The sequence below is a fragment of the Peromyscus maniculatus genome, chromosome 12, assembly GCF_049852395.1.
Source record: "Peromyscus maniculatus bairdii isolate BWxNUB_F1_BW_parent chromosome 12, HU_Pman_BW_mat_3.1, whole genome shotgun sequence".
NCBI lineage: Eukaryota > Metazoa > Chordata > Mammalia > Rodentia > Cricetidae > Peromyscus > Peromyscus maniculatus.
This window is the reverse complement of record NC_134863.1, coordinates 84,378,261-84,392,289: the sequence shown is the minus strand read 5'-3', so window position 1 is coordinate 84,392,289 and position 14,029 is coordinate 84,378,261. Positions and strand designations below refer to the sequence as shown.

Genomic DNA, 14,029 nt, shown 5'->3' with positions numbered 1-14,029 from the left:
CTGAGGACGCATCTACACAGCTCTACACTGGAAGACTTGACAACACTGCTTCTCAACCTTCCTAACACTGACCCTTTAATACAGCTCCTCATGTGTGCTGCCCACAACCATAAAATCACCTCATTGCTACTTCACAACTGTAATTTTGCTAGTTGTGAATTCTAAGTATTGGATATGCAGCGTATCTGATATGCAGTGTATCTGATTTGCAATCTGGGCCTCGACCCACAGGTTGAGAACCACTGACTTCGGCAATTACTTTGTGCTTACATCAGTATCTAGTTGGAGACAGCTGTCTCAAGATTCAAGACAGGAGTATTTTTGAAAGTGACAAAGTGCTTGTGCTCCCCCGGCATGCTGCTATAACCCAGTCCTGATGCGGGCAGCTGGGCCCTTCCTTTCCCTGACTACAGCAGCTGAAACCTAGGAGCTGGCAAGGCAGTGTATGGAGAAAATCATGGGCAGCAGCTTGGGTCTTCACGGCTAGTACACACACTGCCAAGGACTGGGTGCACTTGGAAATAGGCCACCTGGGGTGCTCTGCTCATTGTGGGGGATTCTGTCCTGCAGACACCCCAGACTCTAAGATCTCTGGTCTCAGTACACCAAAGCCCTGCACTGCCTCTACACCCTCCGTCTTCATCTCCCAGCTTTCCTCACACAGAACACTGAGGCAGTCCTGTGTCTGGAACAGACCATTTCATCTACTGCACATGGTCACCAGCACACAACACTGAGGCAGTCCTGTGTCTGGAACAGACCATTTCATCTACTGCACATGGTCACCAGCACACAACACTGAGGCAGTCCTGTGTCTGGAACAGACCATTTCATCTACTGCACATGGTCACCAGCACAGAACAGGACACAGAGAGGGCTGAGCCTGGGCAAGTTGAAATAAAAGCAGGCCAGTGAAAAGAAAGTTGGGGACCAATATAAAATGAAGTGTTTACTGTCTTTCTTCATGTATTTTCCCCACTGTAAGAACATGACAGTACATTTAACAAATAAGCAGGAACCAAGGACAGTAGCACAGGCTCAGACATCATTTTTAGAGGCCTCAGATTACTACAGCCTCCTTTTAAAAACAGAAAAAAATGCAGTCCTATTTATTAGGTAAAAATAAGCCTTGGGTATTTTAGTCCAGTATTACAAAATATGCTTGTTACCTAAGTTTAAAAAAAAATTTTTTTTAAAGTAGCCTAAGACAAAAAAATAGGAAGTTCTCCATTCTAACACACAAGTTCTACAACCGGGTTTCCAGAACCACATCAACTCTTCTTCGAGTCTCTTACCTTCTGAATGCCACCATAACATGTCCATGTGCAGGCTGACACGGAGGTTAGAACCTGATGCCGCAGCATGGCCGCGTTCTAGGGTCTGTACAGTAAAGTGACCAGTGCATCCCCAGGGAGCTGAGGAGGGACAGCAGCCTTCAGTCTCTCTCAACCCCAGCAGGCCAGAGGCTCAGGGGAGAACCATGTGGTCCTCACGAACCCTCTGAACACTAAACAAGACCACGAAGCAGTAACTGAGCACATCATGATCACTCGGGTAAAGAATCCATTTTAAAGAACCAATCATCTGTTACACCTCCAATTTTTACTTTCAAAGATACGTGAAGCCTCGTCTCCGCAAGGCAGTATTTCCCTTTGTACACAATGTGACTCAATTATACCTGCTATACCTACCAGACCTGGACCCGCTTCATTGCATAGGAAGATTGGTTTTTACTATGTTTACATTTTTTCCTTAAATTAATTTTTAAAAAAGCATAGTAAAGAGTCTGAGGACAAATTATTCAACTGTTTATCATACATAAGACCGCATGACTATAATACAAAGGGGGGTCTTTTTCATTTAACGTTACAATATACACAGCAAGTCCGGACTAGATCTTACAATCTGAACACAGGTATTTAACCTTTTCCATGCTGTTTATGTTTACAATGCACAGAAGTCCTGTAACCAAACTGTGTAGTAAAGCACACAAAACTGGACTGTAACAGAACACAGTATGCAGAAGCACTGGATTGCGTGGTTTTCTTTATGTAAATATCGGTTTAAAAACTGCTTTCTTTTTTGGTGCTTGCTAAAATGTGGCAACCAGCACGGGGGGAAATGACCTGAGCCTCCTGGTGTGGTGTCGGGGTCCCTACAGCAGCAGGTGCCACATCCCTCTGACCCTGCTGCACTCGAGGTGACGCCTTTATTCACGGAAACTCTCATCAACTACCAAGTTCAAAACAACCCACAGGCTTGACATTTAATTACAAAATAAATATGGATTTCCTGATTAACAACCAAAGTATTTGTGTTTATAAAAACGGGGCTCTCCAAGTTTCCATTCACATTCACAGAGTTTTAGGCCTTTCTTTTGTCATTGTTTACATATAAAAAACTGCTTTTGCTCAAAAAAAAAAAAAACCCAAAAAACCAAAAAAACAAAAAAACCCAAAAAACCAAAAATTGACCTAGTCAGCCACATGGAGTTGACCAATAAAAAGTAACATGGTGTTCTGCTGAGTTGCTTCCAACAGGGCTGTCGGTAGGCAGAGGTAGGTCACTGCTTCTCTCCTAGGCTTCTTGCGATCCTGGACAGGGAAATCACTACATCTCCACTCTCCCAATCCAACCGCTAAGAGTGTGACACCCTAGAATTGCTCACTTTAAATGGGAACCCAAATTTAGCCACTGCCAGACTGTGTTACATGAAGGCAGCAGACTCTCCAGTGAGGTACCTGTTAATGCCAGCCTGCTCACTGCAGGTCACACTCACAGCTCTGCCTTCCTCCTGTTCCTACTGTGGACCTGTTGGTTCAATCAAGGTCTCGAATTCAAGTTTACAAGTAAGTTAATCAGGATACAAGCATCAACTGCTGGCTCCATAGCTTCTGGATCCAGTGTCCCTTCCCCTTCAGAAGCCTGAACACATTTAGAATGTGACAGGTGATGTAATCTTGAATTAGATGTCAATCTATTCTGTCCAGTACACAGATTGCTGTAAATGTATTGGCTATGGATTCAACAACAGTTCCAGTTTTGTTTAAGCAATAGTACAGCCATAATTTTCAACTGACATTTAAAAATGGTCTAGTTACACCTTGTGTCAAAGTGCAGAACTGCTACATTATTGGTTACAGACATCTATGTGCTATAAAAACAGCTTTGGTACAATAAATTATCAAAAAAGAAAATAAATTTTTGTAAAATTCACAGCATAATTGTGAGGCAAAAAAGCAGTCACATAAAATTCTGCATTTTAAAATGTTCAGGATGAACAGAAGACATCTTTGTGCAGAAGAAATGGTGAAGACACCACGTGCCGAGAAAAAGCCAAAGAAAAGGTCAAAGCAGGAAGGACACAGCTGTAGCTACTTCTGCCAGAGCAAACCACTACGTCTGTGGCCTTCGACCAACAAGGGAGTCGCTTTATGACACACGCAAAGTGACCTTGCAATACCTTACAATTAGTGGGTCACGAGTCTATTTTAAAAGAAAGGCCTCTTGAATTACCCATTCTCTGTGTTTTCAGCATTAAGGACCGTCTGCAAACGCATGTCCACAAGTGATTGTATCTGAAATGGTAGGCTCTTCTAACTCCGAGTCCAAATCCATAAGGCCAAGGTTATCCCAAAGACCACCACTCAGACCTACCCAGGCCTGGCCACAGCAGGCCGGTGTTGGCTTTTCAGTGCCCCTGCAGAGGAGACCAGTCCTTCCGCTCCTATCTTCCCTCGGCCTCTCCAACGGAGGCCACAGGGTCCCACGGAACTGCTGCTTTGCTCCTCGGTAGGTTCAGACAGGAGAGTCCTGATCCCCGCCACTTAGCATGCTTAATGTGCCTTACAAACTTCACACCATCGTCCCTTCACACAGCTGAAGATGGTGTTTGTGTGAGCTGGAGGCCCCTCTCTTCCTTCCAGTACTGCATTTCCGTGCCCAAGTGTGTAGAGGACATAAAAACCCAAACTTCCCACCCCACCCCCAACCCCAAACAAAACAAAACATGGGAAAAGGGGGAAAAATTAAAATGAAAAAAACAAAACAACAACAGAAAAAAAAAAAAAAAACCAAAACACCCTTATGGGGCCCTTTATGCAAATTATGTGCAGTGCCTTTTTATTTTAAAATGAGTTGGCAAATGACCAAGACCAACATCTGAACATGAACTTTTGCTGGGTAGAAAGACAAACCCACTGTGGCGGGAGACGGCAGGTTAAGATGGGGCACAAAGAGGGCACCTCGGAGCTCCCGTGAAGACAGGTGGACATGGCTCTTAACAACTTCACTGTCCCTTTGCAATCTTTTCAAGTTAAAAAAAGTCAGCTCTGCCCTCTTGTAGCGGTTCAGTGTGTTAATCTCCTTCTGATTCAAGCAGCTTTGCACTTTGTTTTTGGGAAAAAAACACCACTTCTATAAAAACACACAAGAAACAAACTCAAGTTTCAATGTAGTCACGAGCTAGCTACAGGACTCTGTTGCACACAAACTCCTGTCATGGGAGACTCTTCTCTGTCAGCCCCTTGCCTCATGGTCAGGTGTCCTTCAGTCATGTAATGTGCAGGGCCTGTGTTGGCAGAGAATTGGTATGCTGGATGCCCAGCTATGCCAGTCTCTTGGCGGGGATTGGAGTAGACGGTCAAGTTAACGTCCATAGCTCCATTCTGTCCAAAGTCCAAGGCATTAGCAGCCACTGGGCGGTTCTGATAGGCCTGATTGCCTTGATTACCAGTAGAGGAGGAAGATGTCGAGGAAGAAGTCGTTGAGGAAGACAGGGATGTCATGGAGTGGTGACTGTGGCCAACCTCCATAGAATCCTGGGTAGAGGAGCTATTTGTTGGAGAATTGTAGACCCTTGGCCTGGTCCGGTTACCCAAGGCTTGCTGTCCATGGTGGTGGTGGTGGTGATGGTGGTGGTGGTGGTGATGGGAACTGTTTCCATGGTGATGGTGCAGTGCATTCTGCTGAGGGGCTACATGAAAGGTGGTTTCTTGAACAGGACGAGTTTCAACAGTGACTTGTGTAGGAGCTTCAGTGCCTGACCAGCCCAGGGGAGCCGGGAACTGCTGACGCACCTGTGAGGGACAAGTGATGAATGGGTTATTCAGCACCGCTTCCTGGCTCAACCTACACCTACCTGAGCACTGGCATTAAAGCAGGTGAGCTGGGGACGGGGGTGTGGAAACTTCAATACGCTAGATAGTTCTACAGCACAAAGTTCTATGTAAGCTCCAGAGCAAACAATGTTTTACCATCAGAGCAGCCAGGTTTAGAAGTTCCAGTCACGTCCAGGCCCCTGTCTCACTGTCTGTGTGTGCCAGATTAGGAAGCGTTCTCTAAGAACCCGGCAGTACTCTCGGCAGGTCCAGGAGAACCCCGACTTCCCCTTGAAGCCCTCCTCCTTGCAGCTTTCTTGATACAACCAAAGGATTCATAGTCCCCCAGATGCTTGACAATTCCTGCCTCTAACCTCAGCAGCAAGGACCAACGAGATATCTCACACTAGACCCCAAATCTGGCCACCTTTCTTGCTGCTACCACCCCTATCACTCAGCCTAGACTAATGCAAGGGCCTCTTTATAAAATCAAAAAATTTAAAAATTAAAAAAAATCACGCCCCTGCTTCCTTCCATACTTGCCCTTCTCAACCCATTCAGAGTAGCAGGTCTATCCTTTCAAAACACAAATCAACTCATTCCCTGTTTATAACCCGTTAGTGATTTCCCACGACCCGTTTCTCCAACCTTTCTTCAAGTACTTGGCTTCCCATCACCCCAGATCTTCGCCCACCCCTTGACCTGGACACATGCTTCAGGGCATCTGCGCTCACAGCCTCCTCCATCCAGAATGCTTTCGTTTCTCATCTCCACTCCAATCTTTCTCTCAATCATGTCAGTTCTAGAGTCCCTGGATGTTCTGGCTCATGCTGCCCTAGCCCTCTGTGCACATGACTGTCCTAGACTTCCCTAGCCTCCTCACCTGGGCACGGCCATCAGCAGGACTCTGGTGTCACTGCTAGCTTGTGTGGGTGCAGCCAGGTCTGTGTGCTGAACGCCACACTGTGGGCAGCTAAGCCGAGGGCGTGTGGAATCACAAACTCACACCAGTGCTCTGCCACACTACTTCAGTTACTTCACTGTTATATCCAAGGAGGAACTCGTGAGTTCTCTTGGCCGCTTTACCTGGGTAGTGTGTGTTTAGTCTACTTTAGTCAATATGCCTCCATCTAACCAAAGTCCTTCTCAGTCACGTGAGTCTTGACTGACTGAGCTGGGGTCTAACCCAGAACTTTACCAACACCATGCAGGTAATACCTCTGAGGTACCCCCCCAAACTTCTTTTTCATGTAAATATTACTTATTTTTGTGTTTGGTTGTGTTTACTTGTGTTACTGTAAGCTCTGAAAAGGCAAAGGCTGTCTCTTACACCAGTTTAGCACAAACTGTTAAGTATTTATTCAATAAAAATTTTATGAAAATGAAACCCTTGAAAATCCAGTAGGGGAAAACAAAATTGGCAGACAATCTCACAAACGAAAATGCAGGTTCAACATCCTTAATTTGGTATGAAATGCTTTAAAACACAGATAAATTAGAGTTTCACTCTTAAATTAGAGTTTCAGATTAGGGACACTCAGCCTGTAAAAGATGAACTACTACTACACCCAAATCTCAAAGAACTGAAACTGAAGCACTTATAGTTCTAACCCTTCAGATAAGGACCACTTGACATATCACACCAACTCTGCACTGGAAGGTCCGGGTTACCCGTGGGACAGGTGGGCCACTCTGACACACACCTATAATCTTAGCAGAGAGAAGAAACCGACACTGGCAGAACAGAAAGAGCCAAGCAGAGACCGCAGCAGGATGCTCTCTGACAGAGTCTTGGGCTGGACTCATTATCAAATGGTTAATTATAAATCTTAAACCAGGCAGTGGAGTTGGCTCACACCTTTAATCCAAGCACTCGGGAGGCAGAGGCAGGAGGATCTCTGAATTCGAGGCCAGCTTGGTCTACAGTGTGAGTTCCAGGACATCAGGGCCACACAGAGGGGGGGAAAAAAAACCCTTAAATTTTAAAGTGAGAGTCACTAGCACAGCACTGTAGTTGCCCAAAAGGCAATCTAATGATAGGCTGTCTCCATGACGAATGGACCGGTCACGTGTATAGTACAGATAAAGCTGGACATAGGACAGGGCAGGGTGGGATGAGATCACGTCTTGTCACTCAGAAGCATACACAATTTTATAACAATAAAACTATTACTGTGGGTTTTCTGTTTAACACTTTGGGGCCACAAAGAGCGGTTCCCACTGAAGTCCAAGTGCAGAAGGACACTAAGTCACCCTTCCTCACTCTTGTCGTCCTTTCTTTGGTGTGTGGGCCTGTGTGCGGCTGGAGACTCAGTTAGCCAGGGCACCGTGTGCTCCAGCAAATGCTCCTCCATAAACTGCACTCAAAGTTGGTAATGACTTTCAATTCTCAACTTAGGTTTGCAGAGCTGTAAAATCATGCAGAACATAATCTGGTAATCATGACCAAAAGTACATGTTGCCTTACCGTGACTCGGCAATTTTACTTCCAATTGTTTTCAGGTATTGTTATAAACAATTGTTATAACAGACAAGAACCATATAAAGATTTTTTTTTTCTTTGTATAACACCTCTGGCTGTCCTGGAACTCACTTTGTAGAACAAGCTGGCCTTGAACACAGAGATCCATCTCCCTCTGCCTCCTGAGTGGTGGGATTAAAGGTGGGCAACCCCCCCTACTCCATTCACCCTTACCCCCTATCCTCACAACCCCTGCACATATAAAGATTTATTATGCCATCATAAAGAGTAAAAATAATTGGAAGTAAGCAAAAATGCCCATTAATAAGCTATGAATGAAATTACTTATGGAATATTCAATTAATGTAATACTGTAAAACAATATAAAATAAAAGCTTTCTTTATTTTAATATGGGAAGAATATCAAATCTGTGCCAAATGTAGAAAAACCCAGATGTAAAAGTGTGTACGGTATGACACTGTTTATGTACAGGCTGGAGTGTATAACATACGTAGAGTAGGTGTTTGGATGTGTACAGAATGCTGTGTATGCATATAATATACTACCTGGCTAATAGATATTCTGATAACATGTAGTTAGATTTATTTTCATGTGAAGAATATCTTTGCAAAGACATAAAAACTACTAATGTTGGTCTGTACTAAACCAGCGGACATGAAAACGAGGACTTCTACAACCCTGTGTGCACTGTGCTTCTTTTTACTGCGCCACTGTATCAACTGTTCAAAAACTGGCCGGCAGAGACAGCTCAGCACATCAGGGCACTTGCCACTCAGCTGATTTGAGAGTTTAATTGCCCAGGATCCACACAGTGGACAGAGAGATGACTCCCGAAGTTGTCCTCTGACCTCCACATTCATGATATGGTTTGCAAGCACCCACATACATACACACACAAAATAAACAAACAACTGAAAATTAATTCAAGAAAAAAAGATAATAGAGTGGGCACAGTAAAGCATGTCTGTAACTCCAACTACTTGGAGGCAGGAGGATGATGGTCATAATTTGGAAGACCAGCTTGGAGTGTCCAATAGCCACCTAAAATAAAGAAGTAAATCAATAACTGATACGAAACCAAACTGTGACTTCGGTTAAGACAGACGGGAACTTTCGGTGTGTGTTTACAGTACAATATAGATGGGAGGAGATGAGCAAAGGATCGTCCAAAACAGTTTAGGGTAGCTTTTGCAAATCGGCGACAGTTAAGAACTAAGTGCCAAGTGTCGTCACTAAGCCAAAGCAGGAAGAGCGGCCCCGCTGAGCACACAGACAGAATGAAAAAAGCTTGGAAATCAAGTGCTGCACGGCACATCCCATGAAGTGAAAGATCCCAGTTTGAGCATTCTGAGTGCGGAGGATAAAGACAGACCTGGGTAGGGCAGAGTGCAAAGACGCACTGCTGACACAGTGGGATCTACATGTTCGTTTCAGGTGTATAAACGGGGAACACACTAGACTGGAGTAGGAGAGTTTACCTGTGTGCACAGAGGTGCCTGGCTGGGGCTGACAGGGAAGGGCGGTTGGGTGTCCTTCCCAGGAAGACAGGGCACAGAGGGCTCCCAAAGGGGAGGGGCAAACATTATATGCTACAGTTCAGAATTCACACTTTACTAATCCAAAGACTAACTCCCTGGCCCTGGACAAGAAAACATGTGAATTTAGGGCCATTTTTACAACCAAGAGACAGTAATAAAAGAGTCAGATTGAAGCTAAAAATGGTATCAGTTCCTATGGTACAGCTGCACTGTCTTGCTCAGATTTTCAAAACGATATTTGCAGTAAGTCAAGCCAAGCCCACAGGGCCTTGGGAGTTAACTCCAGTCAGGAGGGAGTGCTTTAAAAAATGGTGACTGCAGTGACTGATGACAAGGTGTGAGACCATGCAGGAAGCATGCAGCAAGGTAGGAAGGGACAGGACACATGTCATCTTCAAAGCATGGTGGACAGGGAACATCCAAAAGTGAAGATGGCTAAGGGATGGACAGAGGAACCGGGAAACAAGGACACCAGAGGAAACTCATTGAGGTGGAGAAGTCAGCACTGACCAATACTGTCCAGCAATAACACAAGGCAGCACTGGAGTGTCCTCTGCTGGAACTGGGGCCAGGAAGCTAAGTGCGGGGAGTGAAGGGCTGCCGAAGACGAGGGGACCCCAGAGGGAGGCCTGGCAAAGGACAAGGACCTGAGGAGGACCTGCTTTACACTAGAAAGAAGGCTGACTCGGTGCTGCTCACAAGGAGCCAGACCCCAGGAAGGAAGGCGCCTGGCCTTCCACAGAAGCCAATGACAAGAGGTGAGCCCTGTCAGTGTGTGCATAGGCTACAGGCCCAGCGTGGAGAGAGGCCGTCTGCAGACTCTACCCAAAGCAGGGGAGTCAGGGAGAGAGGCCTGCAGCACTTTACAGGAGAGAAGGGAGACAGAACTCTGAGGAGTGTATAATTACCTAACAGGGTTTGGTGAATACAAACAGTGGGGACAAGACTGTGACAGTCTCTCCAGCAGCAGCGAGCAGCCCAGTCACAAGAAAGGGACCATCAATCTGGCACAGATTTTACTGACACCGCCTCTCACTCTAAACACAAAACCGTAGCCAACACTATGAAGACACGTTATCTCATAAAGTCACGTGCTCCCGTGTGAACAGGAGACACCTCGCACAGGCTCGTGTGTGTGAACACTGGTTCCCAGCTGGCAGCAAGTGGCAGAGGCGACGCTCTTGCTGGAGGAGGCTGAGTGATGGGGCAGGTCTTGAGCTCTACAGCCCAGCCCCAGGTCTCATTTCTAGAATGCAGAGAGAGGCACTGTGTGTGACCAGGGAGCCTCCTGCTACCCTGGCTTCCTGACAGAAGGAATTCTTTCCTTTTGGACTGGGAAGCAAAACCCAGCCCCTCTGCCCTCCTCTTCCTGCTGCTCTGTCTGGGCATCTGACCACAGAGGTGCAAAGGAACTAAAATGGTATCGCAACTTCTTACCACCTGCTTCACATTAATTTTAAAATTACTTTAAAAAATTACTTTAATAGTAAATCTACTACAATCAGTAAGTTTAAAAAGCAAGACAAAAACTTCCAAGGTTAAAAATCAAGTACAGGCTGATTCAGAAACCAGGTCTGGAAGTGGAGGTCCCAAGAGGCAACGACAGAGACCCAGACTGCAGTTTGGGGAGACGGACTGCATCTATGGAGTCTCAGCACCTCTAGTCAAAAGCTTTACTTCTTTAATAGCGAGGACAGGACCCGCCTTTAGAAAAACGGACACAGACACAGTCATCCTAACAGCCCTCGGCAGCTCCCACAGCCCCCACTAGTGGGGCCATGACATGAGCCCTGGGAGAGCTCACCTGGGGACTGTGTGTCTCACAGTCCATGGCCTGGACAGCAGCTGTGAAGTGTCCACCGCTGTGCCGATGCTGGTGCGTTGGGTCTGACCTGGCTCTCCCACTGTTGCTCGTTCCCGAGGATCCACCTTGAGTATCAGGACATGGAGTAACTTGTGAGTTTAAAGTTACTTCTGCTCAAGGGAGTACTCAACACTCTATCATCCCCACTCTAGTGCGAGGTTGGGAAGACACTCGTGAGTGAGAGCGTTTGCTCAGCAAGCACTGGACCTGCGTCTGTATCCCCAGCACCCACGTGAAAAGCCGGGCTGCCTCTCACCCCAGGACTTCAGAAGAAGGCAGGTCTGGGGCATGAGGACTCCTGTCTTCAGGACTAAGGCAGACAGTGAAGGAAGACAGGCAGTGTCCTGTCTCCACGTGTGACCTTAGGTGTGTGCACACTCAGATAAATGCACCACACGGCACATAGAAAGACACACAAACTTTCAAGCTATAGTATTAACTTTAAACAGATCATGTCACTGAGCCTCAGAAGACATCTTCCCACATCAGCCACTAATGTACCCAAGTTCGCCCCAGCCAAGGAAAAGTCAAGGATGTGGAAAACAACTCCGTTTAAAGGCACTTACAATCTTGGCTAACAAGCAGCTTTGTTTCCAACGGTCAGGCTGACAATTGTCACATGCATAATTAAGGGTTGAATTTGCTACTAACTATACAGAAGGGAGGTGTTTACAGGTGATCAAACTTAGAGCCACACACATGCAAAGAACAGACTGAAGTAAAATAATCCCTTGCTACCCATTTATAAAACTTTAAAAATCCGTCTATCAATACTCTAAAAGACCCCACTAGTTAGCACACAGAAAGCACGGGCAAGCCCCTCCCCTCCCCTCCCCTCCCCGCCCTGCCCCGCCCCGCCCCGAGATGGCAGACCTGAGCTGGACGACGTGCTGGAGGTGGTGCCTGAAGACTGGGACTGCTCCATGGCAGGGCTGGTGGACACACTGTTACTTGTGTTTGTACCTTCGTCAGCTGTCTTCTTGAAAAAACTGTGCTGCAGGGCATAATACGGTTGAATCCGAGTTTTGGGGTCATAATCAAGCATCCTTAAAATGAGGTCTTTGAACTTCAAGTAGTCAGCTACTGTATGACCTGATTCCCCAGCTCGCCGTCCGCCAGGCCCTCCTGTCTCTACTCCAAGAATATTATGAAGTTTCCGGGTTCCTGGTGGTTTGTACTCCTGTTAGAGAAAACAAAAACTGTCTCTAAGTTTGGTGGGAGATGGGCCATCCACGTGAGTCACTCCAAGTGTCCGAGGCACTTACATGTACAAGGCTTTGTGAGCAAGGGCATCAGCTGAGAGAGCTAGATGCCCCCACACGCTTCTGCACACACCACTTGAACACGTGTGCTTACAGAAATCCAAAGCTACGACTATGAGGAGCAGGATTCTTACTTCCCAGAACCGTGGACTTGCAGACCGACACAGGAAAGCACAGGCACACGAGGACTGCAGGGGTCTGCACAAGTGTGGGCTCTGACTGTTCTACTCTGCACCTCTCCCTGGACAGTCCTGCCTGGCCCGTGCCTGAGAACATGCTGTGCTGCCTCCCTCATGGTGGCCCATCCAAGCTGTGCACGCCACTCCGAGTGAAGAACCCTGTCTCCAGCAGCCCGCTCGGCTACAGAGCAAGCGACTACTCTTCTTATACACCACGGTCCCCGCGTGTTTAAGTACACAGTGGGGGTTCCTGACACGTATGCAGTAAAAGCCGGCACCTCGCTACAGACACTAAGGCCACAGCAGCATCACTGGACCTTCAGTAGTGTAGCGATCTACAGGTGGTTGTTTAAAGTCAAGAAGCAGGCAAACCACAAATGTGCATGCTCAGCAAGTGTTTTCCTTACTGACCTCACCCCCAGCCCCAAACAGCCACTGCCAGGTTAAAAGAGCCCTCTAATGGGAAGAGGGCCGCCATGCAGACGTGAGCAAGGACAGTTCAGCCTAGTTCTGACCACACACTGACAGCCACATGTGGGCAGTCTGAAGAAGGTGGAAAAGGTCAGGCTGCTGGTGGGCGGCAATGTGTACAGATCTCTAGAGATCCCTTCAGTTGTGAACAAATGATGCTGGACAGAGCCTCCTCACACGTAAGTAAACCTGAGTCAAAAACTCCCCATCCAGATTCAGCTGGTGCCAGCCCCATCCTACTGGCCTGAAAATGCATGAGACATGTCTGCTTCTCATGCAAAACGACACTTAACATCTCAACTATTCTCAAATACAGAGAGATTGACATACTTTTTAAAAAATTACAGAAACAAACAATAGAGTCCATAATTTAGTGGGGGAAACGGGTTATCAATCAATCCATACTAATAAATGACCCAAGCAATGAAATTGGCAGGTAGGTATTTTAAACTAATAAATGTAAGGTATATAGAGGAAAACTATTGATAAAAAATGAAGACAAATACAAATTTTTAAACTCAAATACTAAGAACTTGCTTAGCATTGGGTGTTGTGTGCACATGTGTAGAGGCCAGTGGACAAGCTCAAGTGTCATTTTCCTCTTTTTCTTTGAAGCAGTGTCTCTCACCGGCCTGGAACTCACCAAGGAGGTCAGGATGGCTGGCCAGGAAGCCCCAGGGTTCTCCTCATCTCTGCCTCCCCAGCACTGGGCTGACAAATGTACCATCATGTCTGTTTTTTTTGTTTTAGGTGATTCTGGGAACTGAACTCGGGTCTTTGTGCTTGCAAGGGAAACACATTACTGACCCCTATCTCTCTAGCCTGCTTAACAGTTTAACAGCAGACTAGATTCAGAGTGCTGAGGAGCCAGGGTTAAGAACATTAATGGTGACCAAAAACACAGAACAAAGGTATGATCTAAACTCGAAGCACAAAACAAGGTAGGCACTGCTGCAGTCCACACTGCAGAAGCTCCGCACCGGCCTGTGCTCCCCAGCAAGCCAACCCACCCACCCACTACAGAAGAGAAAGGATCTCCGGGTAACACGAAGCTGACACCCATGTAACTGGAGGACTAGAAGAAAGACGAGCAAAGTAAGTATCTGATAACATCTGAGCACCTACAAGAGATC

The 14,029-nt window shown here is 46.5% G+C and overlaps 1 protein-coding gene across 3 annotated transcripts in view; it reads right to left on the bottom strand.

The window, feature by feature from the left end:
- Positions 1-1,793: 1,793 nt before the first annotated feature.
- The window catches only part of Dyrk1a (dual specificity tyrosine phosphorylation regulated kinase 1A), a 136,762-nt gene continuing 124,526 nt past the window's right edge, over positions 1,794-14,029 (bottom strand). For all 3 annotated transcript variants that reach the window (XM_076549271.1, XM_076549270.1, XM_076549272.1), the window contains 3 exons: positions 11,858-12,164; positions 10,925-11,049; positions 1,794-5,078 (listed from right to left, as the gene is read on the bottom strand). In XM_076549271.1, coding sequence (XP_076405386.1) covers positions 4,458-5,078; positions 10,925-11,049; positions 11,858-12,164 — 1,053 coding nt within the window. In that variant the 3' untranslated portion in view covers positions 1,794-4,457. The remainder of the gene's footprint in view (positions 5,079-10,924; positions 11,050-11,857; positions 12,165-14,029) is intronic.